This window comes from Phragmites australis, chromosome 16 (assembly GCF_958298935.1).
Source record: "Phragmites australis chromosome 16, lpPhrAust1.1, whole genome shotgun sequence".
Lineage (NCBI taxonomy): Eukaryota > Viridiplantae > Streptophyta > Magnoliopsida > Poales > Poaceae > Phragmites > Phragmites australis.
The window spans coordinates 1,916,316-1,943,802 of record NC_084936.1 but is presented as its reverse complement, the minus strand read 5'-3'; the positions used below and the strand labels follow the sequence as shown (position 1 = coordinate 1,943,802).

The following is a 27,487-nucleotide window of genomic DNA, read 5'->3' as shown; positions in this document are numbered from 1 at the left end:
TTAAGGAAATTTTCAAGCTTTCTACATACGGCCATATAGTTTTCCCTTGCTAAGATGTCCAATCCTAAATTCCTAATCATCTTCAGGCACCAATATCTTGACTGTTGTCTTAGTTGAAAACAAAAGGTATTTCAGATTGCAGATGAAAATTTTACTTTCAAAATAACATTCCGAGCACAATATTGGGACACACTTTGAGCTATGACAGGCATTTGCAAGATTCCAATTTAGTGGTAGCCTTTCATTCAGTTTGGTACAATACAAAGAGCATTAGCTTAAATCTAAGTTAAGGAAAGGGGCTCCAGGTATGAGTTGCATGTGCTCACTGAAATGAATAACCTTACCTACTGTTGCAGATATCACCCTAACAATATAAAAAACTTGAAATAAATAATAGAGTGAAATCTCATACCAAACATATTCATAATATATCCATGAATAAGCTTATGAGAGCTTCTCAATTTACTATTTTTAAATAAAAACAATCACAATGCCATGATAGCAAAACTGAGATTTTCAGAATCTAAAATAAATTTGTGTCCACTTTCCGAAACAAAGTGAAGTTAAGCGATATTACCTAGATAGGTCAATTACTCAAAATTTGACATCTCTTGTTTTGTGTTGTGGGGAACTGGCTCTAACAACAGCTCATGGCTATGGTGCAGGGAAGGAAACGGGAAAGAGTGATATAAGGGCACTATCTTACATCATTATCCCTGCAAAGACCGCTACCACCATCGCCTTCACTTCGGTTCTTGCTATCCCTCGTTTGGCTCCCTTCTCCAATGTCAGAAATGCCTGCACAACTGGACCCGTCATGCATGTCACATAGGGCCTCGTCGCATTTGCCTCTTTTTTTGCATGGCATGAATGGTGAATGCAGGAATACGTTATGAATAGCAATGCACTTATGAAAACTAGTAATATTTAGATGCATCATGTATATCTAATCAAATTGAAAAAAATGCGGAAACAAATTGAGAAGATTAAACAATACACATATATAAAAAAATAAAAAGGACCACCATCACTACTTTGAGGCTCAAGAAAAGCATTTTCTTGATGCTTCATTTGAAATGCAGGAAACTAAATGCAAAAAAATGATTTTCACATGTCAGCGAAGATAGATAGCATCTATACTAATTCTAGGATGGGTTTCGCTACCTGGCTGATCATCTCAGAAATAGCAATACACAAAGAATTCACACTAATTAGCAAGCTCATACTACTATCACTAATTGGCAGAACAAAACATTAAAGTAATGTACCAATTTGAAGATAATGTTGAACAATTCGCTTATCAGTGCGAAATTCCAACAAACATTTGATATGCATGATGTGTTGGTTGCATACCTCAAGATGGCCCAACAGGGGAGACCGCTGGCACCAGAGCTTTATAAACTTCTTTCATAGTAGCATGTGGCTATCTAATTTAACATACACACAAACTAAAATCGTAGAACATATAAGCATTCAGATCAAACGGCGAATTTTTGGGGAAGCAAAAAATAGCATACATTATGGTGATTCTGAAGCTTTGCAATTAGAGCAAGAGAATGGACCATAAGGGATGGGAAGGGGGTATTGTTGCTCTTGTTGTCTAGGTAGAATGGATGCACGGGATCGAATCTAAACCGCTAGCCGATCGGCCACATTATGATGGTTATGCCTCGGCGTAGGTGTAGTCGTAGTCATAGTGGCGCTTCGGTGGCACGGGAGGCAGAGGACGTGGCGATCTTGGGGAGGCCAGCGGTGATGTGGATGGATGATGTCGATCACGAAGCAGCTAAGGATACCTTGTGGGAGTGCGATGGTCAGGAGCCATTCACGAAGATTTTTTTTTTCCAGAGATGCCCTACACGGTCTCACCGTAGGTGGACTCGTGGATAGGCATGTTGATGAGGATGCCGCCGTCGGGATCGGCCAAGCAGCACATCCACCTCTTTGATCTCTCTCTCACATGGCAGCATCCTAATCTGCACTTTCGAGCCTTGGAGCAAGGCGGTGGAGGAGGTGGTGAAGGAGCCGGCAAATTCAGCCTAGTGGAGGCTGATAGGTGGCAAATTTGGCTGGTAGAGGGTGATAGGCATTAGATGAGGCGAGCGATGTGGCCTCCATCGGCGGCGTTGGCGCCCCTTTGCAGTGCGGGGAGGGAGGAGACAGTGGAGGAGGCTGCGAATCCGATCTGGTGGAGGCTGACAGGCAGCGGATCCGACCAATGGAGGGCAAATAAGTGTTGGATGAGGCGGAGGATGTGTCCTCCAGCAACAGTGGATGTGTCCCTTTGCCGCTACCCATGCTAGCGGTGGTGCAGTAGACGAGGGGACGGCTCAAGAGAAGGCGGGAGCGGCAGGCTAGGGTTTGACTGAGGTGGCGAATGGACGTGAGTTTGGCGAAGAGGTAGGATTTGGGTCAAGGTGATGCAAAAAGGTGAGGGGGAGGCACAAGGGGTGGAGTGGATTCAGGATGATGAGGGCCGTAGGATGAATAGATGAAGGGGATGAGGGTCGTGGGATGAAAAGGTGAGGGGGAGGTGGGTGTGGGATACATGGGGATGTGGAATTCATGGTGGGTGCGCGACTCATTAGATACTTTTTAAGCAGTAGGGATTATACTTAAAATTCATAGTTGTAATGGTTATTAGATAAATAGGCCTAGCTCATTATATTTAAGAAGAATTTCAAATAAATTTCAAATGTCCAACTAAATGGAGGTGAGATGTATCTTTTAGTCCCACCTTGCTAGTGGAGGTGGAGCCTCGCCTCACCGGGCCGTGGTTGAGGCGGGGCGGGGCGGGGCGCAGTTGCAGATGCAATATCTTCTTATAATTTTGTTCTTTTGCTGCGTGGGCAAATATATATATATATATATATATATATATGAAAATCATGTCGGTTAAGATCCGATCGTGGCACGTCTCGACCACGCAGTTTTCTCTATATATACATGTCAGTCGCCACCTCAAAAGATATATGTAATTAGGGTGTTGCACCTCTCTCTGCTACGCTGCCACACGTAGTCTGCTTTGTCCTGCTCTGTCAGTGTACACCAGCGATCGGGAGAGCATGTCTCCAGGACCTCCCATCCTCGCGATTTTGCACGGGAGAGGCAGGATAAGGTTTTTAGGAAGCGCTCCGCATGAATGCTTACGATATGCTTCATGTTTGTAGTCATCTTCTGTATCGTCATCACGAGGATTTTAGTGTCGCTTGTTGCTGATTGATATGTTCACTATGATTACTCTTATTTTAATCATGATGAGTAGTACTTTGTCATTCATGTTATGGAGTATATTAGACATGTGTAATTATGTTACATATGTGTCTAGATTATATTCTTGTTACACAATAATGATGGTATATCGATTCCAGTTTATCATTTATCTAGGAATTATATAAAATCTAAAGGTGTGCATTTATCCAACAATCAAGAACCTCATTGTAGACACTTTAATTTAACGGTGGCTGATTTTGTCGAGACACTGAGGCTGGACAAATTTTTTGGTGTGTATTTTAAAAGATTGCAGGTCAAAGTCACTTTGTAGCTTATGGCTATGAACGACTACTGGGTTGTGTCTGGTAAACCTGCAGAAACTCTTATCTTTGAAGAGAATAAGTTCAACGATGCTAACACACTCTTTGTAGGATGCATTTTTAGTGCTCTTGTGGATTGTCTCTGTGATGTGAATATGCACGTAAATGACGCAAATGAGTTGTGGGACACACTGAATACTAAATTTGGTGTGACAGATGTAGACAGTGAACTGCATATCATAGAGTATTATCATAACTAGAAGATAGCTAATAATCAATTCTTTTTTCCAAATCAAATCAAGATACATGATAGAGTCCAACAAAAAATATGCACAACAAGCCCACGGTCTAGTACAACACAAAAAAACCAGCCTGCATCCATCAAACTCCACATGGAGAACGGATCAAACGGCCAGAAAATCAGGTGGCAGCCAGCCATGAAACACTGGAGCAATATTTAGCAATTCAACATTTTTAACTAGCTAGTGACGATATCACCGTGAAGAATGTGTTTGAAACTACTAAATATCAGCTCTTCATGTGAGTAAACTACCAGAGAATGAGGGCTTCCGTTAAGCTCTAATCATCAGTTTGAAAAATGCTGCTCTAATATTCAAACTTTATTTTAAACCACTTCGGTGAGTGTGATATAACAAATGTTGCAAACGTTTGAGATTTGTGGTTTTCATTGGTGATAATGACAGAGTGCAAAGTATTCTTGCAAATTGTTTGAATCAGAAGGCATTCCTTGTCAGCACATTAACTATTTCTATGCTAAAGACAAACCTTAATGAACTATATAGCTACTCGTTGATCTTGTTTCTAGTTCAGCGATAACGAACAATGAACGGCAACTATCATGTGCGACGATGAGAGTCAATAAAGATTCTATTATCGAAAAAAAGCTGTCAGGTGTAACAAAAAAGATCATTAAATGAACATTAATGATCTTGTTTCCTTTTGCATAAAAATTCAATTCAGCCAGCTCCTGTCTGTCCATAGTTATCAGGAGCTGTGCAAGCAGGCAACAGTGTGATGTTGGGTCCATCAAAGAAAAAGAAGAGAAGTGTGATGTTGGAAAATAAGGGCAAGAGAACTTGCACAGTCTGTGAATCTTGAGAATGTTCAATGTTCTATGCTGTAACTCTCTGCTCCAGAATTCACAGTCTGTGATTTGTATTCTCTCCTTGCTGCTCTTGCTCTGGTTTGCACTTCTCTGAATTGAATTGAATGCCTTCATGCCGCAAGCGTTTTTCAGAATCTTCATGCCACAGCCCTTTTTATATCTTCTGAAACCACCTTCATGTCACAAGTGTCAGAACTTTCCTTTTTATTCACACCCAGTTCAGTCGCCAAGCTCCGGTTTGTTCATGCAGCGGAGTAGATCAATTGTTTTCTCTTCTCTTTTTTTCACAGGAAATTGCAACAGACCAAACAAAACAGGGTTCAAATGATGTTCAAATAATGTGCATGTGCAGTACCCATACATACCAGGACAGATGTTTGAGTTTTACATCAATCAGTTTAAATCCTACAGAAACCGGAGAAATTGAAATTCGCACGTTCCAAACGGGGCGAAAAAGTTTAACCCATCCAGTTCATTGATAGTACACGATCTCTGTCACAAGAGATGCAGGGGCGACGCCAGGGTGAACTACCTGGTGCCACCAGACTCAAAGAATTAATATTTGTTACTAATTCAAATTTAGTATAATATTATTTGAAAATTACTACTTTTTTATTTACTTGTCACTAGTTTTTTATTGTAGCAATTTTGAATTCGTGTTTTTCCTTATGAAAAGTTTATAGATCGTACCATTAGATTCATCATGAAATATACTACATTAATATTGTATACTTTTAAATATTTATAATTTTTTCATAAAAAAACATAAAATTAAAATTAATAGACATAGTATATACGTTATGAAGAGATGCATGAGCTGCACTGGACTTACTAGTAGTATCAGTTCATGCGATGCGCCCCGGTGGACGGGAAAACCGTGACGCGGCGTCCACGTGGACCGGGCGGCTGGGCCCCGCGGCCACGTCGGCCCGCCTCTTACCCCTTCGAAATTGAAAGGACGCTCCACGTGTCGCGTGGCCGGCTAAGAGGATGCTCCACGTGTCCCCCTGCCCCCACGCGCGCTTCGAGTGCGCCTCCGAGAGAGCTCGCGGCCGGCGGCCGCCGCGGCGCGAGGAAGTCTAGGCTAGGGTTTCGCGGCACCCGGCTCGAACGAGGCGAGGTGATCCATCCCGTCTCCGACGACGCGCTGGTCCTGCGTAAAGCCAGCCCCCCGGGCTAATTGGCCGCCAGTTGTCCGACGGAAGTTGAGCCCCGCGATGCCGAGCGGAGGGAGGCGGCTGCCGCCGTGGACGTCTCCGAGGGGCGCGGGGGCGCCGCCGGGGTGGAGCCCCGGCACCTCCACCCCCGCGGGCGTCTCGGGCTCGGGCTGCGGCACGCCGCCTGTGAGCGCGGGCTGCTTCGGCACGCGCGTGACGCCGCCGTCGACACATGGAACTGGGGACTGTTACCATGAAATGGTTAGGCATTTCTCATGGATAAGGATGCAGTGATCATCGATCAATATCTTGCCGCGCCCAGTCCCTTAACACTTTAATCCTAGCAAGCCTTCTAGGACTAGCTTGATTTTAAGAATATAACTGTGTGTAGCAAAGGGATTTTTATCTTACCATATGCATGTGTGGTCAATCCTGCTTCTTGACCTGATTATGTAATTGAGATATACGAGACATCATAATATCTGACGAATAAATTAGATTTGTTCTAAAATGTTCTCCCAGTTTACAAGTGAGAAAAATGAATTCCAGCTTCCTTAACTTGCACGCCAAATTAAGGCTTACGGTGCTCAATTGTTCAGTCTTCAATGGTCCTCTGCAAACAGTGTGAAAAGTCATTAACAGCCAGTTCTCTAGTGTAAATGTCGACAAATATGCGACATTAACCTAAATTCTGTAAACGTTTCTAACCCTCAGTAAACATATAATTACCCTGTAAGCTGCATTGTAATGGTGTGCAGCAGGCTCAGTCTTGTGTGTGTGTGCAAACTCAAGAGTAGCATATTAGGGGAGATGGATGTAGTAGCCTTGAAGCATAGTTTGGTTGTTTTACATCCTCCTCCATTGTATCAGGAGACCATGTAGCTGCAACAAAAGCCCGAATGATGAAGGAAATTGCCCTGCACGAATAAAGTTTGGGTAAATTAACTGAACATTAGCATGAAGCGAAACCAAAATGTTGGTCCTTCTCCATGACAAGGCATCTTATTACCAGAAATCTGTTGTAACAAAAGATTGCACTGAAACTATTAGGTCAAGATTTTTATGTGTACTGGCGTCAGTTTTTTCTTTCAATTGTGTATGCTCCTTTTCTCTGATGTTTTGCTACTTTTACACATAATATGCTAAATACTTTGTACATGTTACCTGCATTTCACAAAGAGATATATTATTTCATCAGCTCTCGCATACTTGTGAATAAAATTGTATTTGCCATCCTGAACATAGGAACAACCATAAGCTGAAATATGCAGAGTTTATGTTTCATTATGTTGTTTCTATCATTCCAGTTAATTGAAAAGGACCCAAACAAGGCAGTTCCATTGTTCTGGGCTGCTATAAACAGTGGTGACCGAATTGAGAGTGCATTGAAGGATATGGCCAATGTACTGAAACAAGCAAATCGGGCTGAAGAGGTCATTGAGGCAATAAGATCCTTCCATGATCGTTGTCCCTATGAAGCTCAGGAGTCTCTTGACAATATTCTTCTTGACCTGTACAAGGTATCTTTGTCCTCTTTCAAGAAAAAAGTTGACTTTTATAAGCTAAATCTTTCCCCTATAGCTCAGTTTTGAGGTATATATGGAACACATTTAAAAAAGTGCACCGTACAATGTGAATGAGTCATCTGCTAATAATCAATTATTGCATGAATTTTGGATGAAGATGTCACCAATGCAATTTTCTGAAACTAATAAATTTTCATGTTGAACCAGAAATGTGGTAGGACAGAAGAGCAGATTGAGATGCTGACGACGAAGCTCAGAATTGTTGATGAGGAGCTAGCTTCTGGCCGGTGGAAAACAAAACTATCTAAATCTCATGGAAGAGTAGTCTATCTCTCTCTCAGGGATGAAAAAGCAAGGTACTTAACATCATTCATATTGCCATTTGAGATTTACCGTAAACACCCTTCTAAATCCCTTGTTTTTCATAAAGGTTGTTGGGGAACCTTGCATGGCCTTATATGCAGTCTGAAAATTATGAGGAAGCAGAAATGCTCTACAGGTACACTCATAGTTCATTTTTCTTCCATTTTTAGATGAATGGGATTTTCTCAAATGGCTTGTTGTGGATGGACCTGTAAACCCTCCACAATACTAAATGTGTGTGCATGCGGTGTGCTGCGTGCATCGACCCTGTACCTCAAAAAGGAAAGCAAAGTAATTCTGGCTTCTCACCCTGTATCTCAAAAAGGAAAACAAAGTAATTCTGGCTTCTACTGACCTGGCACAGGCAAGCTCTTGCTATAGAAGCTGACTACAACAAAGAGTGTAACTTAGCCATCTGCTTGATGAAGACTGGGAAGTTGGCTGAAGCTAAGTACCTTCTCCAAACTATACCTTTCAACTGCGATGATGAAAGTCATGTGAAGTCTCTTTCCCGGGCAACTGAAATGCTTAAGGAATTTGAGTCGCAATCACTCCCTTCTCCTATAACTCAGATGAAATCCAAAGAATCACGGATTTCACTTGCTGTTGATGTCGGAAAGCTTGAAGATCTACATCCACAAATACTATATAGTCCTTTGAGTCAACTGAAATATAAAGAACCACGTATTTCAGTTTCTGCAGATGCAGAGAAGCGTGAGGGCTGCAATTCATGGGCGCTTCCATCTCCCATAACTCAGTTGAAGCGTGAAGAACCACAGATCTTGGTTACTTCAGGTGGAGAGAAGAATGAAGAATTTGTGGAGTACCAAGATCTGTCTCGACTGTTCAATGATGCTGCTACACCTCAATCGGCACTTGAGAAGCTACGTAAGCGGCTGGTTAAAGGGGAGACAGCAAAAATCAACATACAACATCAAGTTCAGACACCTACTTCATCTGAATGCTTGCCAAATTCTAATGGCACCAAATATGCTACTGAGAATCCTATGCAAGGGGCAAAGGTTTTGGTTACTAGTGTTAGAAAAACATGGGCTGACATGGTTGATGAGGATGAGCAGCAATTGGGTGATGAAAAACCATGGGCTGACACGGTGGGTGAGGATGAACTAGGTGATGGCAAGTCAACGCTTGGTGTGGTAACTACCGAGCAAAATAAAAACAGTAAGCATGCAATCAAGAAGGAGTATAGAACACCATCATCCTCTCACGGAAGCAGCACCCTCCATAGACCAACCGTGGGTGGTCACCTACACAGTTCTTCAGCAGGTTCCTGGAGACACAGTGACTCCAAAATCTCCAAGGATAAGAACGTGAACTGGGAGCTTGTCAGGACTGCACCAACATGGAGGCACCATAAGGTACAAGATAACAACAATCTAATTTGCCATAAGCCTAACACAAATAATCTCAACGAGAAAGCTTCAGGCACCAAGCAAGCACCATGGAGAAGCAGCGCATCTCAGCGTGCGCTTTTTCCAGACTGCAAATCGAAGTGTGACGGATATGGCCATGGTTATGTGCCATTTGGTGATAATGAACACTCTCGGTATTCCAGTCACACTGAAGCCACTTATTGCAGGCATAATAATGCATCAAATACGGGATCATGGAGGCCACAGAACCGTCTGCGTGTCTTCCAGGAAATCACAAACGAGATCAAGCAAAATGTTGCATAACTATATCTGTGTTCCTCACTCTTGATGGATGTTCGTTCCAGTAGCAGGTTGTTTGCACTACGGATTAGATTGGTGAAATACTTTTTTTTTTCTGCTGGTTCTTTTTTTTTTTAAGATTCAGCAGATGTAGAGAAACCTCTCTGAATATTGTCACGGTCCATCATTCATACTCCTAGCAAGTCGATGAATCATACCGTCTGCAGGTCCAAGTAGATCATCATAGCTGTACATATTTTCCTTGCCACCAATGTGCCAAAGTATCTGTAAAAAACTAGTGGTCTGGCTATCAATTTCTCACAGTACTCACTGTTTTGTGACAGAGAGAATCTTTCCTTCTCTTATTTCTCATGGCATGCACAATGTGGCTTACCATGAATGAATTCTTGTAGTCTTGTCACTACTGTTTAGCTGTTACTGCATGGTTCCATCTGTGGCTGGACATCTCCTGCATGATGGGCTGCTGCAAGATCTGAGTGTGCTCCCCGCTCTGCCCACTGCAGGAACAAGCAATGGCAAGCACTGCAATTTGCAAATGCAAATGCATGCAGGTGCAGCCGCTGAGCAACAGCCTGCATCTGCATAGTGCTCACCCCTGTGGCATTTTCTACCTTGTCCACACACTGGAGCCAGGTGGATTCCCCTACTGATACTCAGGTCTGAGGGTGCTAACATGGTGGCTGTCCTCCATCAGGGGCAGCAATGGCTGGCTGGCAGCCTTGAACTATAGCTTCATCTGCCCTGAACCTGGGCCCACCCGCCGAGGCGATGCTGCCAGCTCAGCCGCCGTGACGTGTAGTGCCTTGTCGGCGCGACAAGGCTGCCGACGAGCCTCGCCGGCGCCAGGGCTTGGCCTCCAATAATTCTGGTGCATGATTGTCGGCTTCACATATGGAGAAGCTGTCTGCCTGCTGAATCCTCATCTTTTTTTCTCGAACGCGTAAGAGAAATGCGCATCTTTTCATTGAAGGGGGAATAAAAAGTCCGTACAAATAGCAAAACAGAAAAAGAAAGAGAAAACTAAAGATAAGAAAAACACTCACTAACAAATGAAAAGGAAAAGAAAAGGTAGGAACACACTCTGGGCCTGTCAGGCAATATAGGACACCGACAAAACCAAAGAAATGAGATGACTCAAGAACAGGTTGGAAGATAATCACGGCCATAAGGTGCTTGGTCTCATCCTTGATGCTGTTCATGGCTATCTGGACATTATGATACGCAGCATCATCATGATGCACCGGTTGGAATGTTTCCAAATCCATCACATCATTAAAATCATCAAGGAGTTTAACCCCTTCGAAGCTGCCCAAGCACTTGTCCTTGCACGCAGCGTCACCCATGTTGGAAAACGAAATCATCATGCTGTGGCGATAGGTTATAAAGACCGACGATTGATAGCACCTTGAACCACACATGCATCACAAGCAAAAACGTAGGAAGACGAAAAGTGTTGGACATTCTCATCATCCTGATCACATAATAGACAATGCTAAGAGTAAGGGAGCCCACCACGAGCCAAACGGTCAAAAATCCAGTATCCATTGAGAATAACTAGCCAAACATGTATCTATATATGGTCTGCTTTCCATATTGTATGGAAGGCTGTTTCAGTATGACAATACTTGGAGACAGTAGCATTGCTCTTTTTTTCAAGGACGACACGTTAGGCGCTAGGCCGACCTGAACTTTTCATTCATCGGATGAACGTAGTTACATCCCGGATTTGCGATGATATATATACTGATGTGTGCACCGTGTGGTCATGTATCAGTAGTAACTGCAGCACCAGTGGCCAATGGATGCATATGGAGCTATACGGTCATGACACATCTGAGGTACACACAATTACTGCTATATAAACTGTGCTGTCGTCAGAGTGGCCTTTTTGAGTCATTGTACACCGACCATTATCTGAATCATCTGTGGATTGCTTTTTACAGGGGAGTACTATATGGGGCAACTGTTGAACGGGCTCAATCATGCCATGTCATGCAGCCATCTTCTTCAGTTAATTTCTGGAACAGTACGTTTCACCTGCATTTCTGGAACAGTAGTAATTGGCAAGTCGCAGTTGACAGAGTGGTTACCCTGAAATTAATAGAGTGATATTCGGTGGTATTCATTCAGGTTATGGCAATAGAGATTTACAACAAGACTCACCCACCAAAAGAAAAAAAAAGTGTCTGTTAGGCCAACTCCAACAGAGTCGACAAACCATCAGCAAAATACTGTGCTTGGTACTTTTGCCGATTATGGTTCCCGTATTCCTCTCCATCAGCTACTCTAAACCTGCTTTTTCACTGCTATAGTAAAGCGGGATGAAAATGAAGATCTGCAATTTTGCGGCTAAGAACAGGATCCCACAACACTGTAGCTAGAGTATGCGTGTGGGTCCGAGAGAAGGAGGAGAGTAATAGAAGGTAGGAAATAAAGTAGCTATTGGAGATAGAAAAAATAGGAGATGCTGTAATAGTGTTATAGGAGATAGATTTTTAGAGTTTCTGTTAGAGATGGCCTTAGACTACAAGAGGTGCATTGCATTCCAAGCAATGTGACCAATATACATATCGTGAAACGAATTTGGATTGAATTCAGTCACGGTTTATACAATATACATTTAATTATAATTGGTTGGATATACAAATGTGGATCCAAACTCACTTCACCGGGACCCATTTTTTTCAACAGCCCAGAATAATTACATTTAAACGATACATTGAAGATTCAAAACTGTCATTCAGGTAGCTCTTCAATTCAAACAGGGGATCAAATCCTCAAATGCTGCACAGCCGCTTTCCAATAACCTGCAGACTGAAATACTCATGTTCTTTTTTCTAAGAACAATATATACTCAGGTTCTTTGATTTCAAATATGAACCTAAATAAGTTTAATTATTTGGATTCCTTCTCAATAACTTGGACGAAACCTATGAATCAAGGTGCTCATGATTTGATGCTCCATCCTTTCTGGACACGTGGCATACTTGCTGTCTGATGTCCGTTTTCTGAATCATGCTTCAACCCAAACTGTTTAGTCAAAGCATTCCATTGCTTTTCTTTTTCCGAGAAAACCCTCCATTCCTTTTACGGTTTGTGACATAATTGGCATTATAAAGGGACAAAAAACCGTTAGTAATGACATAATGACGTTGCCAAGATTTTGAAATCAAATGCTGTTAATTCATGCGATTAATGCCTTGTAAACGACCCTTATAAGCAAGGATGGTCGATGGACATGCGTCATGATAAACACCTAAATAAGTTCCAAATTTCTTTTTAAAATAATATTTCTTATTCACTTATGCTTGCATTGCATACCTCCTATATACACACAAAACGTTTGACAAACGCATTGGCACAATATTTGGTTCTGCAATAAACATAAATAATCACAACAATTGATGTTTGTTGTGAATATATAATTAATTAAAAAAATATATTGCATTAATATATATCTCATTGAAGTCATGCAAATCTTCCAATGGAAATTTCTTTTCAAAGCATGAATACATAAAAAAAGAGATTATGGGAGAACGGAAAGTAAATAATATATTTCTTCCAATGGGGCATAAAAACAGCCTTTTGAAATACCGTGAAAACAGCCACTGCACATCACCAAGCCGGAGTCGGAACGCCATAGAGAGAAAGGCATATATAAGTGTACATATATTCCATCGTAAGAATGGGCGATAAAAGCCAAAAAACAACTAACTTCGAAAAGAGGAAAAGAGAGAAGAGGATTGAGAAAGAGATCGGGAATAGCGAGATATGCTTGGCTCCGTGCACGCCATCCATCGTAGGCAACCTCAGAAGAAGTGGAGCTGTTGCTCTAGATGAGTGGCATACAGGGAGCCAGGCACGTCTCAGAGCTCCATCACCTTCAACCGACTGACTGATCTCATATATCATCAAAGCCTAGCTTCACGTACGCCATGGCACTGCCACTGCCACTGCCACTGCCGATGCATGTTGCATATGATGAACGAGAGAGAGAGAGAGAGGGGGAGGGAGGGATGGAGGGAGGGAGGAGAGGTGCCCTTTATATAGGCCGTCATATGCTGGACGCAAGATTCCGAACATACGAGCTATACAAAAAGGAGGGAGCGCGAGAGGTAATAAAATGGCCTTCCAAAAGAAATGACGGACATGAAAAATGCATCCGTGCTTAATGGACCAAATGGACCGATTAGTTGGGTCCAGTATGTTAATGGGCCAGATTCTTGTAGATTGTTTTGAATGCTCTAGGAAGCCTCCATCAACATTTTTTTTTAAGAAAACACCAGATACGCGTACGCACTTAAACAATACTTACTGAAGATCAAAGATACGAAACATAGATATTGATGAAGTCACCACAGACGTCTCGCTGTCGAAGGTACATCGTCTACCATTAAAAAAAAATTCTACCTTGGTGAGACACATAAGAAACAAAACTAGGGTATATGAGCAAAAATGGTGACTAGAGAGGGTGAATCTGCGTCTCCTAAATTTCTTTGATGACCTTCTCTTATTCTGGTCACCCAACATACCTCAAAATAAAGTGGAAGTAAAAACCGGAGAGACACTATTTGCTACGAAAAACTCCAAACATAGCTCTCATGAGTGTAAATGAACTCTATGTTTCATTGACACATATCCCGCAAGTCATCGCCACAGAAAGATAGCAACTTGAATAAAGAAACATTTGCTCCAAAGAAAAGATCACCGGAAGAAGTTCTCCGAACTGATGATCTAGATGCAAGAGAATTCAAGACCCACTTGTACACGTTTGTATATGAGTTTTATACCTCTAGCAATAAGAAGAACAACTTTCCAATATGGGAAAATCTCAGCTCATCAACCAAAACAAAAATCACAACCAAAAAGAAAAAACTCACAACAAAGTAAGAGAGCTAATAGAAAGAAACTAGAAGGAGATAAACACAAGCATCGGAGAAAACATACACTTTATTTCTTGCAAAGGTCATCTCTCTTTTTGGCAGATTACAAGGTATTTTTTCCACAAAACCCTCACTTATTACAAAGGCTAATCTCTCCTATCTCATTTTCTTTAAAATCCTAGCATACAAACTCAAGTGGCTAGCTCAAACCTCTCATATAGCTCTACCCCTCTATTTATAGATCTAAGGAGGTTGTTTAGCCCTTAAGCTTTCTTATTCCCAAAATACCTTTCTTCCAATGACCTTCTACCTACCACCAGGGTATTTTAGTCTATTTTTCACTCCGTCCATCGAACAGTCGTGATGTCTTCACGACTTAGCTTTGTCTCGACGCTAGCTTCACGATGATGCCACATACACTCCATCCTTCCACGGTTTTGAGGCCAAACCGCAAAACCACCTCACACACTTCTCAAAACGTGACTCGTTGCCACTTGCTTTCACCTTAAGCAAGCATCCCGATGTTGACACATGTATTCCATCTTGCAATCTTGACCGCCAATAAGTTTCTCCCACTCTCAATCCCTTTGACCACCTTGTCACTTGCACCGGCATCCCCTTTGTTTGATTTCATCAACACGTCATCTTCATCCTTTCTTCCATGCTTTGCTTAACCTCCATGTGCTCAGCTAGGATCACCCTTGACTCTGCCTAAACTTCTCGATCATCCGGCACCAAGCACCTCAGAGGGATCAGAAGTGTTAAGGGTGATCCTAGCGGTACACGTGGAGGTCGATCAAAGCATGGATGGAGAAGGATGAAGACGGCGTGTTGACAAAGTCAAGCGAAGGGGATGCCGGTGCAAGTGACAAGGTGGCCCGAGGGATCGGGAGTGGGAGAGACTTGTCGGTGGTCAAGATCACAAGATGGAGTATACATGTCGATATCAGAGCACTTGCTTAAGGCAAAACAAGTGGCGACTAGTTACGTTTTGAAAAGTATGTTAGGGTTTTGCGGTTTGGCCATAAAATAGGGGAGGACTGGAGGGTTACATAGCATCATCGCGAAACTTATGTCGAAGCGAAACTAAGTCGTGAAGAAGTCATGGCCGTTGATGGATGGAACGAAAAATAGACCAAAATACCCCGTTGGTAGATAGGAGTGCATTACCGGTGAGGGATATTTTGGGAACAAAGAAACTTAAAGGCAAGGCACCTCCCTAGGTCTATAAATAAAGGTGTAGGATTGTAGAGAGAGATAGAGTCAGCCTTTGAGAGCCTAGTGATAGATTTTGGAGGAGAGAAGATGATATGTTTCGTCTTTATAATAGGCTAGAGCTTTTATGAAAAAAATAACTTTGTAATCTGTCGATAATAGAGCTGACATCTGTGCTTAATGAAGATTATTTTCTTACATATGCCCGTGCTTATCTCCTTCTAGTCTCTTTCTTTTGGTTCTCTTGCCTTCCTTGTAAGTTTTCCTATTTTCGTGTTGCTTTTCATTTTTGTCTTTGAGCTGCAATCCTTTCAGCTTAAAAAATTATTCTTCTTGTTGCTAGAAGTATAAAATTCACACACTCATATATATAAGAGAATCTCGAGTTCACTTGCCTCTAGATCATCAATCTAGAGTGTTTCTTTGCCTGGTTATCATTTTCTTTAATTTCTTTACAAGTTGCGAGTTTTCGAGTAATAAGACATATAGAATGGTCTTAAATGAAACATAGAGTTTATATTCCATCCATAAAGTCATGTTGCCTCGATACCTTTTGTAGCATCTAGGCCCCTAAGAAAAAGGTAAGGATTTCGGTGATTAATGACAACCATATCATTGTGACTAACATTTCAGCTTTTAAGAAACAAAAAAGACTTAATTATCAATGGTGACCTTACACTCTTGCCCATTAAAAGAGTTATGTGATGATCAAAGGACCGAAATGTGAAGGATAAGGATCTTCTAGATCTAAGTGTCACAAGGAGATGAAGGACACTTAGAGTAGTATAGGTTCTTTTTATTCTTAGTCTTTTGACTGTACTATAAAGAGGGGTTAAGAGTTGTAGCTTGACTTGGGAGAGTCTAGACATAGTCGATGCACACTTGTGACTTTCCATTACTAAGTTAACCTCAGAAAATCATTGGTTCCGAATCTCGAAGGTAGAACTCAAAATTGCTTTGAAATAGATAAAATCAGCGAAATTTCAGTTTACCGAATGATCCTCTGATGTCAGAGTGAGTTCGCCGGAGTAAATTCCTAAGAGTTCTGACTTGAAAAATTGTTGAAGACCACGCTGGATAGTCCGGCATTCGATAGACGGAATCACCGGATAAATAGAAAGCCATGAAATCCAGAACTAATTCTACACACCGGATAGTCCGGCGTAGCAAAATATGATCACCGGATGAATTTTTACAGAGAGGTTGTAAACTATCATCTAGCCCACTTCAATGCACCAGATGATCCGCTGTAGGCCAGGATTAATCACCGGAGTTTTAACGGCTAATGGAACAGTTAACGGCTATTTTGTCAGATGTATTAGCACCGGATATTCCGGTGTGAAGCGTGTTATTCACACCGGACCTTCCGGCGTTAAGAAAAATTTTTGGGTTGTTAGGCAACGGCTAATTTTCGATCCTTAGTCTATAAATACCCACCCATTTGGACAACTCTCTAGCTCTTGCGACCCTGTAGCAGCTCATACACTTGGTGTGTCATTTAGAAGCAAGAGAGAGAGCACTTGTGTCAATTCTAAGTTTTTAGTTGAGGATTAAGGACTTTCTTGAGTGCTTGAAGAGTAATAAGTGTGCATCTAGCTGTTGTCTAGGCTTAGTCTTTGTCAAGTGAAGCTTGAGGCTTGTTACTCTTGGTGGTTGGCAACACCTAGACGGTCTTGTTAATAGAAGGACTTCTCGGTGAGCTCTTGGAGGAATTGTGGGAGCCTCGGGAAAAGAAGGTGTACTTGGTTTGATACTCGCCAATCCGGAGATGGAGAAGGGGTAATCAAGAGGGAGCACTTGAGCCTTGGTAACTCAAGGGGGAGCGACATCCTTGGTGGATGCTCCAACGATGACTAGGGGGAAGTGCCAACTTCTCGAAACCTCGGAAAAAAAATCGATGTTGTCTTCTCCAACTATTTACTTTCTTGCATCTTATTTTGAGCTTTGTTATTATTGCAAGTTCTTTTTAAGAATTATCTCTCTTGGTTAATTTTTGCTTGGTTAGTTATCTTGTGTTAGTTAAATTCCTTAGTTGTATTTCTTTTAAGTTTTATTTGGTCAAGCGGTAAAATTTTATTTAATATCTCAATTCACCCCCCTCTTGGGCTATTCGATCCTTTCACCTTTCTTTTGAGCTTTCTCTCTATTTTGCTTCCGCTTGAATTTTAAGACGTGTTAGGTGAAAATAAGAAAAGATTATAAATTTTGAAAGAAATTTATTGAAATATCTATTCACCCTCTTCGATCGTGATTCTCGATCTTACAAAGAAGGAAGATACTGTTCTACCAGGAGCATAGTGGACCGTTGATCGATTAGTTGGGGCTAGTACGTTAGTAGGCCATAGAATTGTTGACGATTATCCTCCTTCCCGACCTACCGGACTGGGCAAAATTTAAATGAATTTCGGTGAAAACTCAGCAGCGTATCAAGATCGATTTAAATTATTTTCGGTGAAAACTCAGCAGCGAATCAACATAGATTTAAATGAATTTCGGTGAAAACTTAGCAGCGTATCAAGATCGATTTTTGTCCTCAAGTTTTCACGGAAAGGCCATTTGGCCCTCAATCACGCTGGCTGGGTCCATGTAAGACGCTGCTGCAGTGACAGGTCAAGCAGATGATGTTTCTCAAAAAGAGAGAGAGAGACGAGTAAGGCATCCTTGCCCACCCATTATGCCACCAATTTCTACGACAACGCGCCTTTTTAAATATAGTAACATGAAATTTTTTCACAACATAAATACATACAAATCATATGCATATATTCGATCTAAATATATATCTGAAAAATAAGTATGTCCAATTTAAGGCCTCTATGGAGCAAAGGAAATGAAAGATTCAAATGAATCGAATCCTATAGGAAATAATCTTCCATTAGCCCATTGAAACATACTGAAATTCTATAATTCATATAATTTTTTTGGAGGATTCTAACATGAATTCAACCTTATGGAAAAATTCATCTGTGGTGTTCTTCTCTCCCTCCAAATTATTGTGTTTTTCATGCGTTGCATCCATAATAAGGGCATTCCAGTATGTCATGTGTTTGCAGCTATCCGCTTTGAAATTCCTATTACATTCCTGCATTTTTTTTCTATGGCTATGTCTCCTTCTAAGGTGACTTAGATTTTTGCTTTGTCTCAACATTTTTTCTTAACCACTCAACATCTGTGAAGAACTACTGCAACAAACAAAAACACTTGTTGCAACATATAACAATATATATCTGTTTCTCTAACGTTGCAACAAAGACGAAGAAACTGCAACAAACATAAATAACAGTTGCAACAAATAAGAAAAAACTACTGTAACATTCAAAAATACCTATTGCAACATACATTAATACATATTGCAACAGATAAAAAAGATGAAGAACTATTGCAACATACAATAATGCATATTACAACATAAAAAAATTCGACTGAGAGATAAGCATAATCTCATGCGATTGGCAACTAGAAAATCTCTTTTTCTTGTGTTTTTTGATTCATGCATTCAAAGAGACTCTAAATCAAATTAAGGGGGGAAAACCGAATGCACAATTTTTATTGGCTGAAAGGTGTGAAAACTAGGTAGATAGCTCGTGGTCATGAACCAATTCTCCTGTTTTAGAGATCGAGTCTGTGGGCTGGAATGCTCCCTTCAGACGCACATAAACTGAAGAAAACGAAGCCACGGCCGGTATATGAATTAGATATGATCCATGCATCTTTCTACCCGTCAAGATCGATCTGTCACTGAAGAATAATATCCATATTCGCAAGGGCGATAAGTTTTGACTGCCTCCTGATTCTATCTCTGCTGTGAGCTAGGAACGAATTACCATCGACGCGCAAAAGTCTGGCACACGTAGCATGAACATAGATATGCCATATGTTCCATCGGTGAGTCATGAGGCGATAAGTATCGACGATGTTGCAGGTGTCAGATTGCACGCACGCATGCATGGCGTAGATTACAAGCACAAACGGTTCCAGGCCTGGATGTGTACATAGCACCTGGAATCCTGGATGATGGACCGGACAATGTGTTACAAGGAGTCACGTACTGACCAAGCTACAACAGCATACATGTTCAACTTGTGTTCTGGTTCTTGATGGAAGAATTAATATATGGTCATGTAAATGTAAAAGGATATGGCTGTATCTTCCTCCTTTTCTTTTTCTTTTTCTTTTTTTTTTTTGCAAAGAGGACACATATGGCGGTAGTCACTTCATTAGGCAATTTGGAAGGAAAGGAACTGTGTGTTTTCCAAGCAGAGGAGCCCGCCTACGGTTCCGGTCGCCTTTGTAACCAAGGAGAGGACACAAAACAGCACCATCTTGTTTTCTTCTCCAATGAATATAGGTACGGTGCACGTGTGTAGGATCAAGAATGGTGATTAGAGGGGGGGTGAATAGACGTCTCAATAATTTTTTTTCGAAATAGATAGTCTTTTTCTATTTCTCACCTAACGCACCTTAAAACTCTCAAGTGGAAGCAAAAGAATCAGAGAGAAAAAGCAATATGATTAGTTGTATGGCAACATGACATCACGGATGGAATATGAACTATATGTTCTATTTAAGACTATTCCATGTGTCTTTGTGAAAAAAACTCGCAATTTTCTAAGAAACTAGAGAAGATGGATACCGAACAAGGTTGTCCTCCAAGATGATAATCTAGTGGCAAGGGGACTCAAGACCCGCTCAAATAAATGAGTATGTGAGTATTTAAGCTACTAGCATCAAGAAAAATAACCCTGCAAAGGTGAAATATTGCAGCTCAAAGAAAAAGATCACCGGGCAAGAAACCTCTACAAATTGATGATCTAGAGGTAAGGGTACTCAAGACCCATGAGAATACACTCGTATATGAGTTTTTATACCTCTAGCAACAAGAAGAATGATTTCACAAGGTGCTGAAGTTTCAGCCCAAAAACCAAAACCGAAAATCGAAAAACTTACAAACTTGCAAGTGAACCAATAGAGGGAAACTAGAAAGAGGGGAATTCAAGCATATGTAAAAACATAAACTTAATTGCTCAAAGAGGTCAGCCCTATTTTAGACGGATTACAAAGATTTATCTCTCAAAACTCTCACCTATTACATAGGCTAAGCACTCATCCTTCTCTCCTCTAAAAATCTAGCTCTAAGGTTCTCAAATGAGTGGCACAAGGGGGCTCAAGTGGCTGGTTCAAAGTTCTCTCTAGCTCTACTTCTCTATTTATAGGTCTAGGAAACTTGGTCCTTAAGTTTCCTAGTTTTCTCCCAAAATACATCTCTCTTGTAGTGCACTCCTACCTATCACCGAGGATATTTTGGTCCATTTTTTTCTTCATTCATTGGACAGCCGTGGCGCCTTCAAGACTTAGCTTCGCCTCGACGCAAGCTTTGCGATGGTGCCACATACTCCTCCAGTCCTCCCACCACATACTCCTCCACTCCTCCCACGGTTTTGAGGCCAAATCGCGAAACCACCTGCACGCTTCTCAAAGCGTGACTCACCGCCTTGCTTACACCTTAAGCAAGCGCTTCAATGTCGACGCGTGTACTCCGTCATGCGATCCTGACTGCCGGCAAGTCTCTCCCGCTTCCGATCCCTCGGGCCGCCTTGTCATTTGCACCGGTATTTCCTTTGCTTGACTTTGTCAACACGCCATCTCCATTCGCCTTAAATGATTTGCTTGACCTCCACGTATTCAGTTAGGATCACCCTTGACTCCACCCGGCCTCCTTGATCGTTTGGCACCAAGCACTCCGCTTGGCCCCGATCATCCTGTTGTCGACCGCCAAATTACATCCATCACCTGCACACTATGAGACAAGCAAACACATATCTCCAACTCTAATTCTAATTAGTCCATAATCATTATGCTCAAATGAAATCTAAAATCAATTCAAATCACATCGAAGCTCATGCAAAATCCAAGATTATCAAACCAAATAAATGACAATATCAATCACTCATTATAAGAAAATCAAGACACATTTTAACTTGATTTCTTAACGTGTCAGAACATTTTTTTCTTAATTTTAGTGAGAGGCATAATGTCCAACATTTTATTATAGTAAGCATTTTGTTTCCTGATAGTACATAGACGCTTATCTCAGACCGCTTGGAAAACCTCATATATCGGACCGCTTGGAAAACATCGTCTCAGACAGTTTTCGAGTCATTAAAAATTATGGGTAAGTGATAATCGAGTGATTAAACCAGATGGTTTTTGACCCGTTTGGCATAATACTTATCTAAGATGGTTTCAGCAGAGATGCTATTTAAAAAACAATCAATATTTTGACGTCAAAATATTGCGAAAAGATTAGTTAGGAAGCTCGCCCTCGGCTATCTACATGGTCCCACATCGCAACTCATCAAGTCAGGCAATTTTTCGCGCTCATGCAGTCATGCGATTCTAAAGACTTAGAACCTGTGACTTCTTTTGACTCTGCGCAAATCCACCTAACAAACTCACCTAACATATATTGCTAACTATGATGGGATATGTATTCCTTTTGATCTTTGTTGTCCGAATCTTTCGATAATTATTTGGATATTTAGATGATCTTAAATAAAAATATTGTCAACTACAAAATTATAGATTTCATCAAGATCTACAACTTTATAAAGTTTTTTCTTACGATTTTATGTAAATATATTATGAATTTTTGAATATCTCACTACAAACAAGAAAATCGACACTTATTTTTCATGGCTCCATTATAGGCCACCTTAATTATTATATATATTATCATTTCACCATGTAATTACTACTATTAGAGGTAATATTTTTATCTAACCAATATATTTGTATCATTTCAGGTTTCATTGAACTCAGAACTGAGTTGGCCCATAATAAAGTCAGAGAAGAGCTTCGATGTTTCATACATACAACATTGTTAACTATAAAGTTGGCCCAGATTTAGATTCCTAGATGATTTCAAATACAAAATTGTTAACTATAAAGTTATACATCTTATCAAGAGCTACAATTTTCATATAAAAAATATCATCATACGAGTCCGTATGAAAAAATTATGAATTTCCAAAGATTAGTTGCAAACTTTAAAGTACAAATATTAATTATGAAAATATTATTCCTGACAGTTTGTGATTAGAACCATGTGTGATATTATCCCTCACGTTGCTGCTTGGAACCGTGGGAGATATATACTTGCTATATGGGAGATACGTATACTTGCTATCTCTCATGTTCTAGCCGTATAACTTTTATCACATGGTTTCCAATTGATACTGTGGAAGATATTTTTTTACACGTATCAAAAAAAAAAAAAAAACCATGAGAGATAAGAATTTTTTTCAGTAGCGTCGACATCTCATAATCGTGTGACTCACTTCAATTTCGAAGGAGCCCACTGTATCTTATTGCACTGCAAAAGGTTTTCAAACTTTGAATATACCCTGGATCCTTCCTAGAAATAACACCATGATTTCTTCTCCTTTTTCCTAGCAAAAATCTTCTTCTTAAAAAAAAACTTGTGTATATCTTCTGCAAGATGATCTGGGGGAATATTTGGTTGAATGTAAAGTGACCCTTGCCACGTATTAAGTCTCATCCTTTCCTCCTATATTGCCATTGTTTAGAACCGACTTGGTTCTTTTCTGGACCTAATTATGGAATGCTATTCTAGTTCATGCCATTAGTCGATTCTGAACTTCATCACTTCTTTAATAGTTTTCCACAGGAGAATCAAATCCAACATATAAACAAGTCTATCAACCAAAAATAATACTAGCTTCTGAGGATAAGTACGTACGTTGTGTCGAATTGTGATAAGCCGATGGCACACAAGTAAAAGTTGCATTGCTTTACTATTTGATACGAGATATTTTTTTAGACATGCACCAAATGCTAACTAATCTCTCTAGTCACAAATACGATGTTTCGAACACTGACACGGTCATTGGAACATAACCTTGAACATCAGTATAACTTCTTGTGTAATATATTTACCTAACCTAATAGACCATAGTGTTAAAAAACTATTTTCAAAATAGACTTGCACACATTATACTATTTTCATATGCCCAGCATAAATATTTATAAATTCTGCATGCACATATTTAAAACAAGCAATTGTTTTTGAACGGCCTTGCAAACGAGCGCACACCGGTAAGACATAAGGGTGCGTCTTCATCGGTCCGGAGTTCAAACCCCGGTTTGCACTCCATTAAAAGATCTCCAAAGAAGACCCTAGATAAGAGGATCCGGTGCTTAAAAAAACATGATTTAAAGCGAGTGAATCAAATCGTGTCTTTCTCCTAGCTTTGCCCCATGTATTTCATGCAGCAAGTCGCAATTGTTACAGTTGATAGTGTGTTTTACATGCATGCTTGAAACTTTCACTGACCACACCATTATACTCTTAATATTCGATGGTCACTTAGCTTGTACTAGCTAAAAAAGCTTAAAGCTTGTACGAGCTGCTCTCTACCTAACTATGAGTAAAGCTACACCTATAATAAAAAAGTTTTACAAAAATCCTCCCACGTGAAACCTTTCAATTGCTAACTTCAAATCAGCAAGCACGGTTGTTGTTACCCACGTCAGCATGTAAGTAGATTTTTTTTTGAAAAACTTTTTGTAGGTGTAAAATTACCCGTACCTATATAGCTCTTAGCTAGCAGCTATACTACCTAGAAGAAGCAAGAGCGTGTAATCATAAACTTTCAGTTTGATTGATCGAGTTGATTGAATTCCTAAGAACGAAAGGAAAGAATTGACTGGCAAATGGGGATGTAATGGCCCTCTTTGTTTAGCTTTCGGCCACTTTGGATCTATCATACTTTTATTACATATTTGTAGGCAGAAGGCGCAATTATATTATTTGCTTCTCGATCGCTCCTTTAAACCATCTTTAACCATATTTCCTTCATTTTATTTTTTTCATAATTTCTCTCTCTGTTCTTATTTCCTTTATTTCTTTCATCTCCAACAGTTTCCTTTCGAAGGAGTTCGTGAAGGAAAATAAGAGAGAATACTGTTCTGAAAGGAATGATATTAGGAATCTTTTCATGATAGAAACCGTGAAGTGAAACCGTTAAAACACTGAAGAGAACGAAAATTCTTTTATAAAGAGATTTTGATCTCTGACGAGAATCCTTTAGAGATAGTCTTATGCGCATGCTTCGTGGACATGTGCATTGCAAATATGGTTCGTTCCACAAAAGCGTGTAGTCGCACTTAAGAAGGCGTGCAGTCATATTGATTTGTATAGATAATTTGGCTCACATAATATGTTTTTAATAGAAGCATGTTCCAAACTCTACCCCTTGTGATCATGCGGCCTGAGTATCTCGTTACATAATTCAAGCCCAAGACTAAAACGTCAAACAAAAATAACAAGCCACAAAATGTTTGAATTATTATCATGCATTGCACGACCTATTGTACTATATATATCTCCATCCATTCTTGATGAAAATTTATAAGATGACACCTTCCAATGATCAGCACACATAATATATTGTTACAACATATTAGTTCTGCCATTTTGGTTAGATTCTAATACTCCCTTAGTTCTCAAATAGATGTAGTTTAGGATACGTGCAATCAAACTTCAGAAATTTTGATCTCTAATATATATGAAAGTATTAGGATTTTCACATGAAAATAGTATTAATGATTTTTCATTACAAAAATACTTCCAAATAACTATATTTTCAATAACATTCAATAACAAATTTTTAGAAAAAGTAATAGTCAAAGGCATATATTAGAGACTGTATACATGTTCAAAACAACAAGTAAAAAAGAATGAAGGTAATAGTAACTAACTAGCGTAGTAATTAACTAATCCTATTCATTAGTCCAATATATCCGTCTAGATGACATAAAGGAGATAAGCATGCATGGATTCAAGGTGCGTGTAATGTTTTTCAAGGAGGGAGATAGATGATATTAGAACATGAAATAGGCAGATAACTGGGGGTGGTATGAACAAAAAGTTCAGAAAAATTCATTCATTCGCATACATTGAAATTCCATGTTCTTTTCCTTGGGAATGTGCGCACTTTCCTACTTTAGGCATCAGTATGCTATGAAGCATATTCTATTACCTCATAAAGAAAAATGTGGCTCATTTGCATATTCTAGCATAACCTTCGACACGGTTTTCCTTCCACATGAACTCCAGTGTGTGTGTGAGAGAGAGTAGCTATTAAGTCGAATTAACTAACATGTTCACAGCTAATCTCTTTTTTATTTTACCTCTAAACACAAACAGACTAGGGAATTTTCATGAGGTGACCAATTTCCGTGAGGGGCAAAAAGCAAATCGCCAAAAAAAAATAATTTTAGTGACAATGTCCCTAAACCACAAAGATGCAGCGAATTCGTTAGCATTACACATAAGCTAGATGGTGAATATCAATAAAGTCTATCAGAATCAATTGTTTATATTCGATTTCTATAATGTATGGGTGAAACTAATTGATAAAAAAAATAAGAGTTGCCAAAATAGAGCACAATAAATATTAATATGTGATAATCAATACTACCTCATGTGTGATTTGTCTGTCGTGTAGGGCATCTTAAAGAATCTGGTGTACAAGTTTTACCATTACATTTTCTAATTAAGCATGCGTTATCATAGGTAAATAAAATTATAATAATGACAATGGAGTATATATGATTGATGATGGATCTGTTGATTTTCATATTCAACCAAAAGTAAGTACTTTTTATTTACAGAATGGTTAAAGTTTTAAAATTTTGGCTGAAAGCGTTCTAGGAAAACATGCAAGAGATAGTACACATATAAAATCACTCTAGATATATAGGTTCATGCATGACGCGAAAGATCGATGAAATATCTGACTCTAGATAGTATGCTATTTTTGCTGATAGAATGCTGGGGGTGAGAGAATAATTGTCGAAAGTAAGCAAAGCCGGAGAGGAGGATAACATTGGCGATAAGAATTGCTACGTGGTGACTTTAGAAGCGCACACGCCTTATGCAACTTTGTACACGGATGCGTGGAGGTGTGTGTATATATATGTGTGCATTTGCATCTGCCTTATTAAGTTTGGAATCATGTTGATGTGAATTCCGGTCAATGGCCGATCAAAGTGATATATACTCCGCTGCTCGACCTGAGGGAGATGCTCGTCCCCTTCTACAGTAGAGCAAGGAGGCAGCGGGGCCACCTCCTAATCTGGTGTGGATCCCGTCGACTCCCCTCCTTTGGCGGCCTCATCAGCACCGGAGGAGGTGGGGAAGTTGTAGATGGAAACCCGGCTGGTCTGTAGCTTAGAAAGTAGCTTATATGTCGGTAAATCTAGTGGGGTTGTTTGTCTTTCCGGTGGTGCTATTGATGCATGCTGGCGTTATACGATCTTTTGTTACTTCGAGCTATCTCCGGTGATGCCGCCATCTGCGGCGTCATCTTCGACAAAAGCTGTGTGAGGTATGTATTTAGTTGTGCGATGTGTATGTTAGGTGTTGTTTTTGCTGGAGCACCGAGTCGCAGCTGGTGGGGTTGACCTTTTCTGTGAAGGGATCGGGTATCATTGCCATCCCTTTGGTGGGTTGTAGCTCCTGGCCGTAGGCTTCTTTGCAGGTGGTCGTGGAGGATCAAGTCTTCTTGTGCTTGAGCCAGCGACGTAACAGCCGATTCGCTTTCAGCAGCTTAGATGTGCTTCGGCGGTGGTTCTAGAGTGCTGGATGTTGTGGCATTTCCGATGCTTGGAGTTGGTCAACGGTCTCATTGCGAGGGGTTCGCTTCACGGTCTCGGCTCGTGCAGAGCGGCGGAGATTGTCAGAGCTGAAGAAGATGCAAGAAAGTTCTAGATATTTTTTTTTTCTTGTTTCAGGATTCTTTCTGTAATTATGGGTTTTAGGATGTACTATTTCTCTAAATTAATATAAACCCTTTTCTTTCGGAAAAAAGTTATATATACTCCGCAGAGATGCTCGGTCAATAGCTCGGTCGAGATGCTTAAGTTCTTCTAGAAAGGCCGTATAAATTTATGGTACACCGAGCTAA

General features: G+C 40.4%; 1 protein-coding gene across 1 annotated transcript; it reads left to right on the top strand.

Moving 5' to 3' along the window:
- The first annotated feature begins 5,720 nt into the window (after positions 1-5,720).
- Positions 5,721-9,641, top strand: LOC133894953 (uncharacterized). Its single transcript, XM_062335154.1, has 5 exons — positions 5,721-6,077; positions 7,124-7,336; positions 7,550-7,698; positions 7,773-7,841; positions 8,070-9,641. Exons 1-5 carry the CDS (start codon positions 5,877-5,879, stop codon positions 9,400-9,402), a joined length of 1,965 nt encoding a protein of 654 aa, XP_062191138.1. The 5' UTR covers positions 5,721-5,876; the 3' UTR covers positions 9,403-9,641.
- The last annotated feature ends 17,846 nt before the right edge of the window (positions 9,642-27,487 follow it).